Genomic DNA, 17,271 nt, shown 5'->3' with positions numbered 1-17,271 from the left:
GGTTGTTTTGCAGATAAAAAGGAGGAGGGAATAATGAAAGCTGCTTTCTCCCCACTGTGGAGAAAGACTGTAATTTTCCTAGGTAGAGGCTGGGGTGTGGAGATGGAAAGCAGAAGACAGAGAGGCAGATAAAGGTAGGTTGGCTGTTGGGTGGGAAGGAAATAGGGTTGCCAACTCCAGGTTGAGAAATTCCTGGACATTTGAGGGGTGGAGCCTGGAGAGGGTGGGATTTGAGGAGGGGAGGAACTTTGGACTGGTGTAATGTCATAGACTCCACCCTCCAGCCATTTCCTCCATGAGAACCACCATTGCCAGCCTCCGGGTGAGGACTGGAAATCACCCAGAATTACAACTATTGTCCAGGTGACAGAGATCAGTTCCCCTGGATAAAATGGCTGTTTTGGAGGGTTGAGTCTATGGCATCATACCCTGCTGAGGCTGCTTGCCACCCCAAGCCTCACTGTCCCAAGACTCCACCCTCAAATCTCCAGGAATTTCCCAACTGGAGCTGGCAGCCCTAAGTTGAATTGATCTCTGTAGCTGGGAGATCCGTTGTGATTCCCAGACCGCTGCCACTGCTGCTGTGGGGGGGAGAGGAGCACTGCCACCACTGCTGCTGCTCTGCGGAGTGGGGGAGGAAGCAGGCAGGAGGCTGGGAGAGTGATGGGGCAGAAAGAAAGAATGATGGGGTGGGGGCAGAAAGAGAGAGAAAGAGTGATGAAATGGGGAGGCAGAAAAAACAAAGAGAAAGATGGCAGGTCAGAGAGAGGAAGTCAAGAAAAGGGGGGCAGAGGGGAGAAATAGAGTGAGGAAGGTAGGGAATGAGGAGAGGAAGCAAAGGTGTGATGAATGAGATAACCATCCCGCAAGTTTCTTGCGGGTCTCCACTTGTCTATATATCTAATAGCCAAGGTGCCCCCCCCCCCGTGTGTGGATATCTAAATCCGCACATCGGGGGCACCTGGGGGGCAGGGAGATTTTCCTGCACATTTGGGGCAATCCCCAGATGTGCAGAACAATCTGAAATCTATAAAAAAACGATTTGGGGTACTTAAATCCCCCCAAAAGTAAAGGAGCATTCCATGTGTATGCACAGAGAACGCACTCACCACTAGGAACTGTGGCAGAGCTGTGCAGGGCTTACTGCCATTGCTGCTGTTGTCGTCATCAGCATGCGCAGGTGGGTACCTTGGTAGGCCGGCGGCGGGTCACACACTGTCGCAACATTTTCATAGAGTTATCTACTACGACTCCAAGATCTCTCTTTTGGTCAGTCTCTGCCAGTTCGGACCCCATCAACATGTATTTATAGTTAGGATTTTTTTCTCCAATGTGCATCACTTTACACTTGGCCACATGGAACCCCATTTGCCATATTGACGCCCACTCGCCCATCCTCAACAGATCCCTTTGGAGTACCTCACAATCCTCCCTGGTTTTCACCACCCTGAACAACTTCGTGTCATCTGCAAATTTAGCCACTTCACTGCTTACTCCCAATTCCAAATCATTAATAAAAAAGTTGAAAAGCATTGGACCAAGTACTGATCCCTGTGGTACCCCATATGTAGAAGGATGGGCTGACTTCAATAATGTGAAGCTCTTAAGGCAGATAGCAGCACCCCAGGATCCAAACACTGGTGCTATTTTGTGGACTAATACCGCTAATCTAGCCAAATGACTATCACTGTGCTGAGTGATATTTTCCATTTGCCATGATGTACAGAGATATTTTGCATATGCACCTTTCATTTAGCGCAGTCACTGAGATTTAGGCTAACAAGAGGATGGAGGACGTTTTTTGACCTCGCTACAACAGTGTCCTCAAGTGGAATGCTTTTATTTTTTACTAAGTGAATTAATGTCAACTATTTGATTACATGGAAAGTAAGTCAAGAAATGTGTTTTGAGATACACCAAGATCAGGGCTAAAACTGTTTTAAGATTCTCGTGGCTCTAGTAATCATAACCAGTGGATTTTTTAAAGGAGCTTTATTCCCCACATGCCTTCCAAGGTGGCTTTGAAACAATAGTTTAAAAACATAAAGCAATTTTAAGAATACTGTAAGTCAATAAAAACCGTGAATGGGCCAGAGGGAAGAATAAAACGGTAGGCCAGAATAAAATAATTTTTAAAAGAGAGTTTAAAAGGATACAGCGTAGAGGGCAAGAGAAAGAAAAAACGAAATATTTAAAGCTATTAACTACAAGGCTAGCGAAACAAAAATGTTTTCTCCTTGCACAAAGTTCAACAGGCTCTTCTTGTCCGTATCCTGAGAGGAGAAGACTCCATAATTGAGTCGATTCAGCAGAAAGGTGCTGGTCTCTGATAACCCCTGCTGCCCTGTAAGGTGAGGCCAGTCAAAGACAGTTTCTGAGTCTTGACGGGCAAGTTCATATGGGATCAAACAATCTTCCAGGTATCCTAGTTCCAAGCTACTTACGGCTTTATAGGTAATAACCAGCGCTTTGAATGGGGCCTGGAAGCAAATCAGCAACCTGTGTAGATCTTTTAAGATTAGATATGTATTCCGTAATTCATTCCCTCAAGGCAATTCAGCTTTTTATATCAACTGAAGCTGCCAAATAGTCTTTAAAGCAGCTTCAGGTAGAGCACATTACAGTAATATAGTCTGGATGTGATTAGAGCACAGTTAAATGTGGCCTGTCAGAATGCTCTTGGATAGTAAACTGACTAGAAGAAGAAGAGTTGGATTTATACCCTGCCCTTCACTCGGAGTCTCAGAGCTGATTACAATCTCCTATCCTTCCTCTCCCCAAAACAGACATCCTGTGAGGTAGGTGGGGCTGAGAGACCTCTGAGAGAACTGCTCTTGAGAGAACACCTCTGAGAGGACTGTGACTGATACAAGGTCACCCTGCATGTAGAGGAGTGGGGAATCAAACTCAGTTCTCCAGATTAGAGTCCTTTGCTCTTAACCAAGCTGACTAATGGCACCATACTACAAAGGAGGCCTAAAGAAGTGTAAATGCTTCCAGGATTGAGCTTCACATAAGCTTTCTTCTGTGCCTGCCTGCAGATGGTTTCCCTTCAAGCTGCATAACAGACTCCTAGATCCTATTTCCTGCATAACTCCACCCTTTAGCAACACCAAAATGTGGTGAAACCTGGGTGACTGTATGACTTGGTTTTGTTTGCCCTCCTGTTACTTTCTCTTACATCTTACCCTTTTTTCGCCACTCTTTTTGATGTGATTTATAGTATTAATTCCAGCGTACTATAATGGGTGATTTACTGTGCTTTGACTTGTGGACCTTATCAGCTGTGAACTGTTTTATTAATGGCAAAACTGGAAGGTCCCCTGTCATGTACCCCAGGATAATAAGCAATTTGTTCCATTCATCTCTGTATTGTAGTGTTTTTGCAATGAGATGCTGTATTGCCACATACGAACAGTGATGCATGGCCTGTCCTTCTAAAAATGAAATTAAGACAATATTAAAAGTTTTGAATACAAGGTACCGTTTAGTCAGTAGAGTTCCTTGAGAGAACAGTATGCAGAACTGAGAAGCAGAAAATAAAATGGCTTGGGAGTTTGTTAGGGAAAAGGTGTTCCATCAGTAAATATCTACATCTTATTTTTCATAGCACATACCACTTACAAAATAACGCTTGCTGTCTCAGTGCATTATTTCCTTGGTTTTATTTCTCTATCTGCCTTAACAGTCTAGGGACTCTATCAAGTTGAATGACCTGAAATCGGAAGTTTCTCCACGGATCTCGGCAGAAGATTTGATTGACCTGTGTGACTTGACGGGACCTAGCCATTTCAAGACCCCGACAAAGAAAACAAAATCTAGCAAGCCAAAGCTGCTTATTGTTGACATTCGGAACAGCGAGGAGTATCCTTTTAAATTGAAAGAGCTAGAGCTTAATCTTTTTTCCATTATCGCTCTGCCAGTCTTTTTAACTGGAAGTGCTGCAGTGGCTGGGGGGGGGGACAGTCTGACTGATCTGAAGGTACAACTAGGTGAGGCACGGGAGATCCGTAATCAGATAAGAACATAAGAGACGCCAATGTTGGATCAGGCCAAAGGCCCATCCAGTCCAACACTCTGTGTCACACAGTGGCCAGAAATACCAGTGCCATCAGGAGGTCCAGCAGTGGGGCCAGGACATTAGAAGCCCTCCCACTGTTGACCCCCCCAAGCACCAAGAAGACAGAGCATCACTTGCCCCAGAGCCCCTAGCTATACCTTGTGGCTAATAGCCACTGATGGACCTCTGCTCCATATGCTTATCTAATTCCCTTTTGAAGCCGTCCATGCTTGTAGCACCCACCACTTCCTGTGGCAGTGAATTCCATGTGTTAATCACTCTTTGGGTGAAGAAGTACTTCCTTTTATCCGTTCTAACCCGACCGCTCTCCAGTTGCTTTAAACTTCTTATAAATAGCAGCTGGGAGGGAAGAAGATTAGATTGGGACCCAGCACTGTGTCATTTTCCCAATGGAAATTGCTCCCCGGGACAAACAAATACGTTTCCTCTACTAGTGCAGATAGCAGTTGTGGGGACTGATTTACAGTGGGGTAAATGGTGCAGTCATGGTAGAGGCAAACCCAGTAACAGAGTGATATCTAGGCTATAGATAGAAAGATGACAGATTTCAAGAGGGCCAAATAAAAAACAACTTCCATGTGGTCAAGGCTGTGGGCCAGTTAGTCCATAAAAATGTTGTCTTAAATAACGTTTATAATATAATTATTATAAGGATGAATACATGTATCATCTAAAATAAAAAAAATTAATATTAATGTCACAGATTATATCTCCTTAGACCCGAGGCCATAATCTCTGTGCTGCTTACCTTACAGCTGTAGAATAAAATAGGTAGACTGGGATCTGCAGAGTTACCAAAGGAAAGTATACCATCGTCACAAATTTCCTTGTCCGCAGAATGGGAAACTCTTGCTTTGCTGGGAAGCAAATGACATTAGTGATTAGCTGTCAGGTGTATAACCCATCAATTGCTGTGGTTGTTGTGTTACTTTTATAATAATGTGCAGTGCATGTTACTCGTACTTTGACAGTAGTTTAACATATAGTGTGCTTAAGATGTTTTAGGTACACCCATCACATATCGCTAATGTGTTTTTATTTTAAATTTCTTCCATTTGTCTGAAAAAGTCTGTAGATTTGTCTGAAAAGTATGCAGTTTGTTAATTTCTCGTTCCTGGTGATCTGTTTTATCTAAGAAAGGCACAGTGTTTAGTTTTTAGTTAGATGGATCAGTTTAATCTTTTACACTTTTGAAAGACCAAACGTAGCTTGGTAGAACTGGAAGACTGTTCTAACTCACGACTGTATATAAGCAAAATAGAACTGTCAGGACATGTGCCAAAACCCAACCCTCAGTGCAGTTACGCTGGCTAACTAAAACAAAGGTGATCAAAGAAGCATGAAAGTATAATTATTTCTTCTGTATGTTCATTAATTTCATGCATCAGTTGAGGTTTCCACTCAGTCACGGGCTTCAGTGTCCGAATCATTTGGCTCTTCATTGTTTAGTCTTCTGAGGCGTTTTCTCCTGAAACTTGTTTAATTTTTAAACTAGATCAATTCATAGCAAAGTCTGTTTCTTTTGTCCTTCGTGTTCCCTGACATGTTTAAAGGCCAGCAGAAGTGTGAGTGGCTGTGATAGTAATAACGCTTTATCATCATAATTAACGTAATTCAGGTTTTCAGAGTGCAAAGAGTTGGAAAGCTAATAAGTACTTCACCACATGGCTTGATAGACTAAAAATGGAGTTTAATAGATTTAAGAGGAAAGAGGGTAGTGTAAAATACACGGGAACTACTTCAAAAGAGGCAAAGTGGTACATCTTTTTCTTTATTTACATCTGTAGCCTGCTCTGTCATAAAGGTTTAAAGTGTGGAACTGCATCACAGGCAGAAAATGGATCTGTTTTCCGAAATCCCACATATTAAATGCCAGAGCGATACCAAAAAGCTCAATAAAAGCATTTACTTGCAAGTACTGATGATATAGTGCAATGAAGTGCAGCCAAAATAAATGGCCCTCATTTGGAGTAACTAAGAAACTATTGTAGTTGACGGAGTTCTATCATGCGACTGATGTACAGCATTAAGCAACTGATACTCTTTATGGGACACTGTATATCTCTGGGTACACTATAATGAAATATTCAAGCACAAGAGAAAGGCGCCGCCAGTAATAGAAACAATGGCATGGAATCCTACTCTGTGCCCATTTTAATTCCCGATCATTATCTTCCATACTCTTGCCTGAACTCCTTCCAAGCAATATAGGAAGAAAAGGTAGATGGCATTTAACAAAGTTTGATAGAAAACATGCACAGCAGGTGTTTTTTGTTTTTGTTTTTTTCTTCTTGCAGTGGTGGTTTCCATGTAAACTGGATTTACTGAAATTCAATCTGCTACGTGTTGTCAGTTTAAGCTCTGGTGGCCTCCCCCCACCCAACAGTTTTATAAGGGCGAACTTCCTGGTAAAAAGATAATGTTGTCTGGGCCTTTCTTTGAAAAAGCTCATGTCTAAGTGACGTCTGTGGTTGCAAAAGAGAGGCAGCAGTTTTGCCTAAGACTCATTTCGCTAGGTATGTTACAATAATGCTGGCAGCGTTCCGTTCCTTTCAAGAAGTTCTCGGCTGAATACTTTATGGTCCTTTAAATCCCCTGCATAAAATCTCTGGCTCCTATAATCATCTTAGTGCTGGAATGGGTGAGATGGTCATTTAAGATTAGGGAAGACACTGAAAGTGTGCGTGGCTCTCTGTTGTCGCTTTAGCCAAAAGTAAATATATTTGCCCTGTCTTAAAGTTTAAGTCGTTTGTGCTGTTGTCATGAAGGAGTCTCTGTCTTTTACAATTATCTTGTACTGAAATATTTATGAGGAAGGAAATTCATTGATTCTGTACGTTTTGTGGTATGAGTGAGAACTACCCCTTCCAGTAAGAAATGAAAGGATCATGGATCACTGCCTTGTCGTGGCTTAGAAATGAAAGGACTGTGGTAATGATGGAGATGGGTCAGTTGCTTGTGAATCTGTAAAACTTTCCCTGACGTTATTTCCAAGACGGACAGGCCACAGCAGAGAACTCAGACCAAGCGTGATCCACCTGGAGAAGGAAATGGCAACCCACTCCAGTATGTTTGCCAAGAAAACCCCATGGACAGTATCAAAAGGCTAAAAGATATGACGCCGGAAGATGAGCCCCTCAGGTCGGAAGGTGTCCAATATGCTACTGAGGAAGAGCAGAGGACAAGTACAAGTAACCCCAGAAAGAGTGAAGCGGCTGGGCCAAAGCCGAAAGGACGCTCAGTTGTGGATGTGTCTGATGGTGAAAGGAAAGTCCGATGCTGCAAAGAACAATACTGCATAGGAACCTGGAATGTAAGATCTATGAATCAAGGTAAGCTTGACGTGGTCAAAAATGAGATGGCAAGACTGAACATCGATATCCTAGGAATCAGTGAACTAAAGTGGACAGGAATGGGCGAATTTAACTCAGAAGACCATTATATCTACTACTGTGGCCAGGAATCTCGTAGAAAAAATGGTGTGGCCTTTATAGTCAACAAGAGAGTGCAAAAGGCAGTACTGGGATACAATCTCAAAAATGACAGAATGATTTCTGTCCGATTCCAAGGCAAACCATTCAACATCACAGTAATCCAAGTCTATGCCCCAACCACTGATGCAGAAGAGGCTGAAGTGGACCGGTTCTATGAAGACCTACAACACCTCCTAGAACTAACACCAAAAAATGATGTCCTCATCATCATAGGGGACTGGAATGCTAAAGTAGGAAGTCAAAAGGTAACTGGAATAACAGACAAGTTTGGCCTTGGAAAGCAAAATGAAGCAGGGCAAAGGTTAACAGAGTTTTGTCAAGAGAACACACTGGTCATAGCGAACACCCTTTTCCAACAACCTAAGAGGCGACTCTACACATGGACATCACCAGATGGGCAACACCGAAATCAGATTGACTATATAATTTGCAGTCAAAGATGGAGAAGCTCTATCCAGTCAGTAAAAACAAGACCTGGAGCTGACTGTGGTTCAGATCATGAGCTACTCATTGACACACTGAGTTGGATCCTACCCCATTCTACCACACCACTGAGCAAAGCTTATTTGTTTATTGGAATATTCCATTCAGTTTGGGGAACATGTTGTTAAACAGGCTTTCTGTGTTATATCTAAGCTTGGATGAAAGCGGCTAGAAAATAGTTATGCTTTGGCGGAGGGCATGCTGAAGGCATGATGTGAAGCCTTTGGGGGACTGGATTTGGCCTCCTGTTGCCTATTCCTATTTTAATATAATGGTTGTCTTTGTCCTGGTGTTTATTTGCACTGTGGTAGCATCCAGGAACTCTGTGCAATTCTGGTTGCCTCTATACAGCCACAGTTTGTCTTCCCTTCTCCTCATTAATTCCCTTAACTCTTCTTGTCCAGTTTTAATCGAGGGCATATATCAGGCAGCATCAATATTCCATTTGGATCAGCATTCACTGCAGAAGGGGATTTCATCCAGTGCCCTGCTACAGCCACACTTCAGAGCTTTAAAGGAAGAGTTGTTGTAGTTGTTGGAAATGTGGCGAAGAACGCAGCCTTGGTAAGTTGTGCATGTAAAATGTTGTCCAAGATGGTTATCCGCAACAGCCTGTAAGCAGCCTACATGGGTTTTTCTCAGGAGAAAATGCTACATGACATGAGCTTAAATGAAACTTGAAGGTATCGATATGTTCTAATATATCCAAAAAGCAACTTTGTGTGATGTTTACACTTAAAAGGGCAACAGAAAAAATGTGTTGTGAAAGTAATTCATATTTTGTTTCAAGTGCTGTTAATGAAATCTCTCACTCTCTCAAAGTGAATCTACCCAATAGGGACAGTTATTTAATATTTATTTATTTATATGACCTACTGATGACTTATACTTGATATTAAATAGCTGCCCAATAGGGACAGTTATTTAATATGACCTTCTGATGACTTATACTTGATATTAAATAGCCATACAAAGTTCCTGAGGTATTAATGGTGTCAATTTTTTCATCAAGCTGTTCAGACAGTATCTTGTCTGTTCATATCCTGCACAATAGCAATCCCCACGTTTTAAGACATGTTTATGACACAAAGTCCTCCACTGTTTATGACACAAAGTCCTCCGTGGTTAAGTGCGCGGACTCTGATCTGGGAGAACCGGGTTTGATTCCCCACTCCTCCACTTGCACCTGCTGATGTGACCTTGGGTCAGTCACAAGCTCTGGCACAGCTGTCCTTGAAAAAGAGCAGTTTGTGTCAGAGTTCTCTCAGCCCCACCCACCTCACAGGGTGTCTGTTGTGGGAAGGGGAAGGGAAAGGAGTTTGTAAGCTGCTCTGAGACTCCGAGTGAAGGGCGGGGTATAAATCCAATCTCTTCTTCTTCTTCTATGGGTGAACTAATGATGCATTGCTATTGTTCACCACCTACATAGGTTTTTATAGGTGTTGCCACCAAGTACATAGCTAGATTTTGGATATGTTATTGTTGTCATCTTTTATTTGTTCCTGCTTACTTTTGTACTCTTTTGTTCTTTGAAGGGGCATATTTTTACTTTCTGTTAAGACCAAAAGAACTCTGATTACTGATTATCTGGAAAACAGATGATGTGTATGATTCATGTTGAAATTAAATATACTTTTTACTTTACTCTGCAGACCACGCAAAAGCTTTTGCAGGTCTTTTCAAAAAGCTTAACTGCATTTAAAAATGTTATTGTTTGATTCTGAAAAAAGATTGATGCTGGGAAAATACTGTAGTTTAAAATTTTTTGTGATTTTTTTTCTTGCTTAAACTACGAGATTGTTTTAAGATGCTTATAGAATTGGCAATAAAGTGCATATACTAAATGGGATACGTACCTGTTCTAAATTTCTGAATCATAGATTTTCAGTATGAACCATGTGGTCGTTTTGGAACATCCAGTTGATTTTAACAGCTTATAAAGAAGAACATCACACTTGGTTGCTCGCAACACATGTACAATGACTAGATAATCTTAAAAGAATTGTAAGCCACTTGGAAAAAATATGTTTTGTTTTTGTATTTTAAGATTTCTAGACACAAACAAGTAATGTTGCATGTGGCTAAAATTTTGGCGGGTGCAGTAAAATCACATAACTTAGGTACTAAACCTTAGGCTTCCCCTTTTAATGTGTGATGACTTGCTGTTTATGAGTTTTGACATAAAAACAATAATTAAGAAGAAGATTTCTAGAGAGAGAATGCATGCCTCTGTGTACATGGGTTATGGCACAGGTCTGATTCCCCACTCCTTCACATGCAGCTGCTGGTGTGACCTTGGGTCAGTCATAAGCTCTTTCAGAGCTGTTCTCTCAAGGGCAGTTCTTGGGAGAGCTATTTCAACCCCACCTACCTCACAGGGTGTCTGTAGTGGGGAGGGGAAGGGAAAGGGATTTGTGTAGTGAAGGGTGGGGTATAAATCCAATCTCTTATTCCTCTTCTTCTTACCATTCCACTACCATTCCAGTGCAAGGAGCCTTTTGTTAATGCAAGAAGCCCTCCACCAGTGGAAGAGCCTCAAACAAAAGCAAAAGGCTCCTTGTGCCAGACTAAAGTGCTACCAACCCTCCATTTACATTTTTAAAGATGTTTTAGCCATAATATTGAAATACTTCCCAGTTTTACTTCATTTGTGTTTTATGCTACCTGTGTACAGCAGAGCTAAGGTGAGATTTCACACTAATCTGAGGGTATCTAAAAGCACTAGTGATTATTGAGACATGTAATTGATAGCCACAAGGTACCATTCCACCTTTTTCTTAAGGTCAGAGCTATCTTAGTAGCAGCTCCATGTTGTTTATTTGTTTACCCCACTGTTCTTTCAGAACAGTCTGGACCTGAGGCAGATGATAATAATATAAAAATAAGCACCTGTTAAAATCCTGAAAACAAATAAGCCATAGCCCATGTCTATAACCTTCAGGCTACCCTCTAAGCTCTCTTAAATAGCTCCTCTTCGCAGCCTTACTGGAAGGCCCCAAGGACACCTGCCTCACCCTTTCCAGGTAACTCTTCCACAACAGTGAGGTGGCAGACCAAAAAAGGCCCAGGCCATAGCAGATCATATTCTCAAGAGCAAGGGGATTGCTTAGGAGTCTGTGTTGTGAGAAGAGCCATTGCCACATGAGCTCCTATTGGGAGGGATCATCCTGCAAGTCCTTCATATTTATTGGTGCAGCAGCTTAGAGCCATCCCACATGTGAAAATGGCTTTCCAGCCTGGTCATCAAGCTAGAAAACAGCAGGAAGTTTGGTCTGAGGTCAGAGAACACAGTGACAGCTCTGCCTTTGAAACTGCAAAGCTGATGTGTTAGCGAATAATGTTCTTGGAACTGACCACACCACTGAATCCATGTTGTACTTGCTAATTGAGCTTATTCTGAAGGCTCTTTCGTATTTCTGGTAGTGAGGTCAAATGTGTACGCTGATTTTTTATGATATTGAATCACAGAAACGCAGCACAGAAGCAGCCTTCTTAGCATGAAGACATGATCTAATACAATATCTGTAATCATGGTGACAATAATAATGATCCATTCTTTTGTCCCATACTCTGGGAAAATGTTTTCTTCGACAGAATGTAGAAAGTTCAAGCCAGAAAAGTGGTTACAAAACTAAATGAATGTCTCCTACCTTATTTTTATAGCTGTCTGTGGTTATGGTGAATGAAGTTTTGATCATCATACCAATTTATTTTGGCCTGTAAAAGTAGCTGACATGGGACCCTCTCCTTATCTAGCACATTTATCAAATACTATACACACATTGGTTGCCATAGCATCATGGTTCTTTCAAATGTATGGCAGAAGTTAGCTGTAAGAGGAACGGGTAATCCTCTCTAAACAAAAGAGGGCAATTGTGAGTTTCACACAAACTTTTGTTGGCCTTCTAAACAGCATAAAGCAAGATTAAATTCAGCTACCCCTCAACGTAACACATTCTTGGCTTAAATAAATGTCTCTCTTGTGAAGCACATTCCCAAATATGCATGGTGACCCTTCCCTGTGAGAATTGTTCCTTTGGCTTGACAGTGAAAGGAAAATTACTTGGTTCGCAATAAATTAGTATTGCAGCACTCTTTCAGTGGAGAGTCACTTGAATAACTGAACCGTGGTGCCTGATAGCCTTACATAGAAAACACATGCAACAATTTCATGGCATTTCATTTTTAATGAACGCAGCCACAGACAGCTGAGATGAAATGTGGAGGGGAAGGGTTGCTTTTTCCCAGCTGTGGACTGGAGCTGACTGTCCTCTCAAATGGAAGCTGGGTGAAAGGACGTCAGGATACAGCTTTCCTACCTCTGTTGTCTTGAGACAAGAGTCAGCTAGTGACCAGGGGGCCCTTTATCCCAGTCAATTAAGGGATGCAGCAGAAAAAGGGATGCCACATTCCTATGAACATTACTTTCCAAAGATACTTAACACATCCTCATTGGGGTGGGGGTAGCATCACAAGAGTTCTGTAAATGTGGCTGCGCTTGGAGTCGTTAACTTGGGAATGTTCTCTTGGCATCTGCTGATTTTCCTGGCCTTATCTCTTATCATATTTTCCATCTGTGTAGATGTAGATTAATGGGATCTTTAAACTTCTTGTGTGTTGGGCCCTTAAACCTGTCAGTTTGTACTTGAAATTATGGAGTGAAAAGTGTACATTCCTTATCCATTGAGTATGTAAGGAATTTTTCCTTGTACTTGAGTGAGCAGAAAAGTGCGTACTGTTGTTGTTCCTTACTCTTTGCCTTAGTAGTGCAGGTACTGCTTTAAGCATCAGACCATGTCTAAGAAACATTTTGAATGTTTCCAGTCTCATTTATCAGAGAACTTTTACTGTTTGACACTGTTGACTAAATTTTTTAAAAATCAGTTAAAATGGAGCAGTTCTTTTCAGTAACACTACAGCACGTTGATGAGCAATTTATTTGCTTTAATATTCATCAACTGGCTTTTACAACTGCAATCACAGAAGAACTAAAGGCTTTCTGTAAAGATAGAAACCTCTTATGACCCAGACAAATGTACTGTCAGATTTACAAAGCCCTGAAAATACAGCCTCCATGTGCTACTCCATGTGTTGCAGTACTGCAGAGAACCATAAGATGGATGTTTTTCAGATTTTACAGTAGCTGAGGACCTTGCACAATGGTAGGACTGTGCCCAAGTGGCTTTGGTCAGTATTTTGAAGGGTAGCTCCACACTTCAACATGGGTGATGTTTACTTACTTCAATCATATACAGCCTTTCTCCCCAGTGGGGACCCAAACACAATGGTAGGACTGTGCCCAAGTCCCCACAAAGCAGCTTACATTGATTTTCTTTGTGGTCTCTGTGCATCACACCTCTGGGATATAGTGCGCCTGCACCGACCCCGATCGGTATAATGGAAAGCAAAAGAGATTTTCGCGCCCGCTCCCCAGTCACATGCTGGGCTCCACTGCGCATGACTAGGGGAGGGGCACGATGATCACGCCAGTTCTCTTCTGACTGCCGCGCTAGTAGGATCTTCTCCGCCTCAGTCGGTAGCAATTTTGGCCTTTGGCCCCTTTTCTGGTTTTTCTATAGTTAGGAAAGTAGTTTATAGTTAGTGTTTCTTTGGATTTATCTCTGCTCTGATGGAGATCTTTTCCCCTTCCTCCGGCCTATGGCGAAACGATGGGCTTTCTTTTGATGGTGCTGGAAGTGTGGTAACAAAATCGCCCCCCCTGACGGACACTCACTTTGCCTTTTGTGCCTGGGGGAATCGCACCGAGTGGACTCCTGCGCCCACTGTTCCAAGTTCTCCAAGCAGACAAGAAAGAATCGGACAGCTAGACTCCGAGTCGCACTGTTGGAACTCACGCTCTCTCCGATGGCGTCATCGCAGGACTCTTCTGGCCACACCTCCATGTCGGCACCTGCATCAGAGTCGATGGCCACTCTGTCTTCGACACTGGCTCAAGTTGATGCTGACCGATCGGAACTGAAACGCTCGATTCCGGCATTGCAGTCAGAAGCCCATACTCCTTTAAAAAAACATAAGGGAGCAAGGACGATCGGCCTATCAAGTGTAAGAAGCACAAGAAAGGCTCTCTTGGCAAAACTCTGTCGACTTCTCACCAAGCTGAGGTAGCGACGTTGTCCAGAACCGCTTCGTTTGATTTACTTGGCCGTGGGCAGCTACAAGGTGCATCTCTTCATGACTTCGGTCTTGCTACAGACCACGAAGGCTCCCTGGGCTCATCCTTCGTCCATCCCTATTTCCAGCAAATGGATGGAGCATATGTAAAAGGTGCAAGAGACGGGACGCAGAGTTCTTTTTCATCCACCCGAAATAGAATTCCATTGTGGTGACTTCTTCTGCTAAAGGCAAACGCAGCCATTTTTCCCCTTTCGATAGGGAAGGTAGGAAACTTGACTCCTTCAGCAGAAAGTTCTACACAGCAGAAAGTTCTACACCTCCAATTATGCTGCCTGTATGGGCTGATATTAGTATGCCTTATGGGAGCAGATGTCAGAGTTTATCGCTGCTCTCCCAGATGTTATCAATCTCCAAGCCAGACGTATCCAGAAGGAAGGCATCCTTCTGGCGAAACACCAACTCAATGCTTCCAAGCATATGTTAGACATCGCGGCAAAGACCCTCACTTCCTCGGTTGCCCTGTGGCAGCATGCATGGCTGCGCTCCTTGGCATTGCAGCCAGACACCAAGACTGTTGTTGAGGATCTTCCCTTTGAGGTGCTGGACTTTTTAACTCTACTACCGATACCGTGCTTCAAGAGCTCGATAAAAGCATCAAAACATCTCATAACCTGAGAGTCACTTCAGGTGCTAAATATACTAAGGGGAAGACTTGGACCAAGCAGTGGTCCCGTAGATCCTCATCAAAATCCTCTCCTGAGCCACACTGGCAATGTTCCCCTGGCAGCTCTTCTTGACCTTATGGGAGAAAGCCTCAGTTTTCACCTGCTTCCCTATCCAGAGCAAAAGCTCCTAAGGTTTCTAAGCAGAATCTTTGACGTCAGCGTCTTCCAGGTGTCTCACAACCGCCTGTCTCCGTTTCTGTCCGTCTGGAAACTTATAACGTCAGACCGGTGGTCCTTTCAATTATCGAGGATGGGTACCTTATAGAGTTTTCCCAACTTCCTTCGACTGCTCATTTCATTGTAATTCCTACTTCAGACGTTCTACTGGCGGAAGTGCAAACCCTTCTTCAAAAGGATGCCATAGAACCAGTGCCTGTAACTCAACACCAAGAGGGGTTTTATTCTCGCTACTTCATGGTTCCGAAGAAGGACGGAGGCCTCTGTCCCATAATGGACCTCAGAAACTTGAACTATTTCATCATATACAAAAAATTCAGGATGACGACATTATCAACCATTCTTCCACTCCTGAATCGAGGGGTGTGGATGGTGACGTTGGACCTCAAGGATGCTTATTTCCATGTCTCCATTCACCCTTCCCACCGTATGTTCCTCCGTTTTGCAGTAGGAAACAGACATTTCCAGTACAAAGCCCTCCCTTTTGGGCTATCCACAGCCCCAAGGGTTTTCACGAGGTGATGGTTGTTATCGTAGCATACCTCTGTTTGAAGGGCATTCAAATTTTTCCATACATCGACGATTGGTTGCTGGTAGCGGACTCCAAGACATCCCTACTCAACCACATTGAACTGATCTTGACCACCCTGGAATCTCTGGGCCTCAAGGTAAACCTAAAAAAGTCAATGCTCCTCTCCGCCACGCAGGTGCAATTTATAGAGGCGATTCTGGACTCTCTACTGTGCAAGGCATTTCTTCCTCCTCAGCAAGCACGGGACATTGTCGATTTAGCGGACCTCTTCCACAGGACGGGAAGTGGCACTGCAAAACAAATTCAATGGTTATTGAGCTTGATGGTGGCCACCACCACTGTGATTCTCTTTGCCAGACTCCACATGCAGCCACTGCAACTGTAGTTCATCCGGAAATTTCATCCACAACAACCTCAGTCCCTTCGACTTGTCCTCCCACTGAAGGTATTGTTCCCTACGTGGGTGGACAGACCCTTTGAATATCTTGGCAGGAGCGCTGTTCCACCCACCCACTTCTACAATGACGTTGACAACAGACGCGTCTCTGTGGGGCTTGGGTGCACATCTCAAGGGGCTTTGCATTGGGGCTCAATGGGAGTCCCATGTAGCCCACCATCACATCAATTTCCTGGAGTTGCTGACCGTGCAGTACGCACTCAGATCTTTCTGACACCTGGTGGCCCTACAGGTGGTCACTGTCCTCACCAACAACACCACAGCCCTGTGTTATATCAACAGGCAGGGAGGCACGATTTCCAGAGCACTGTGCCGGCTGGCCCTGTACATATGGGATGAATGTCAGTCGTGGAGCACGTTCCTGAGAGCCAGCCATCTTCCGGGAACTCTGAATGTACAAGCGGACTTCCTGAGCAGAGGAGGCGTGTTGGGCCATGAGTGGGAGCTCAACTGGAGCTACCTCCAACCGATTTTTCATCTCTGGGGCCGTCCAGAGGTGGACGTGTTCGCAACATGCCAGAACAGGAAATGATGTCTGTTCTGCTTCAGAGCGGGGACCGATCCGCTATCTCCTCATCCCGTGGTCACACCTGTACGTGTTCCTTTTTCCTCTGATTCCTCTGATCTCCAGAGTACTCGTCAAGGTGATGCAGGAGAAACCACGTTGTCTTCTGGTCACTCCCTGGTGGCCCCGGCAACACTAGTTCTCCCTTCTGCTTCATCTATCCAAGGGCTCCTTCATCCACTTCCCCCCAGCTGCGGATCGCCTCCTTGCAGGGAAGGGACAGATACTGCATCACGATGTGCAGCGTCTCAAGCTCACAGCTTGGAGAATCCTCTTTTGACAGTTAGAGACAGGATAGAGCATGTCCTATTGAACTGTCATAAATCATCTCCTCGAACGTCTTATGATGGGAAGTGGAAGAAATTCCTGTCCTACCTGACTTTGTCAGGATTACCACCACCCCCATCGGGCCTGATGGCGATCTTTGGTTTTTTGTTGTCCCGTTTGGACTTGGGCCTTAACTGTGCTTCCTTGAAGGTGTACTTAGCTGCCATTTCGGCTAATCATCCACCCATCGATGGTCATTCTGTTTTCTCCCACTCTCAGACCAAAAAGTTCTTAAAAGGTCTACCCCACCTCTTCATCACACGGCCCCACGCCGGCCTGGGACTTACCTCTGGTG

The 17,271-nt window shown here is 43.7% G+C and overlaps 1 protein-coding gene across 1 annotated transcript in view; it reads left to right on the top strand.

Annotated features, from left to right (window-relative positions):
- The window catches only part of LOC107109814 (TBC domain-containing protein kinase-like protein), a 45,510-nt gene that overhangs the window by 11,474 nt on the left and 16,765 nt on the right, over positions 1-17,271 (top strand). The window contains exons 3-4 of the mRNA XM_015410518.1: positions 3,689-3,864; positions 8,463-8,622. Coding sequence (XP_015266004.1) covers positions 3,689-3,864; positions 8,463-8,622 — 336 coding nt within the window. The remainder of the gene's footprint in view (positions 1-3,688; positions 3,865-8,462; positions 8,623-17,271) is intronic.

Source organism: Gekko japonicus, unplaced genomic scaffold (assembly GCF_001447785.1).
Source record: "Gekko japonicus isolate JY-2015 unplaced genomic scaffold, Gekko_japonicus_V1.1 scaffold2595, whole genome shotgun sequence".
Classification (NCBI taxonomy): domain Eukaryota; kingdom Metazoa; phylum Chordata; class Lepidosauria; order Squamata; family Gekkonidae; genus Gekko; species Gekko japonicus.
Note: the sequence above shows the minus strand (reverse complement) of the source record. Positions and strands in the feature narration are given on the sequence as shown.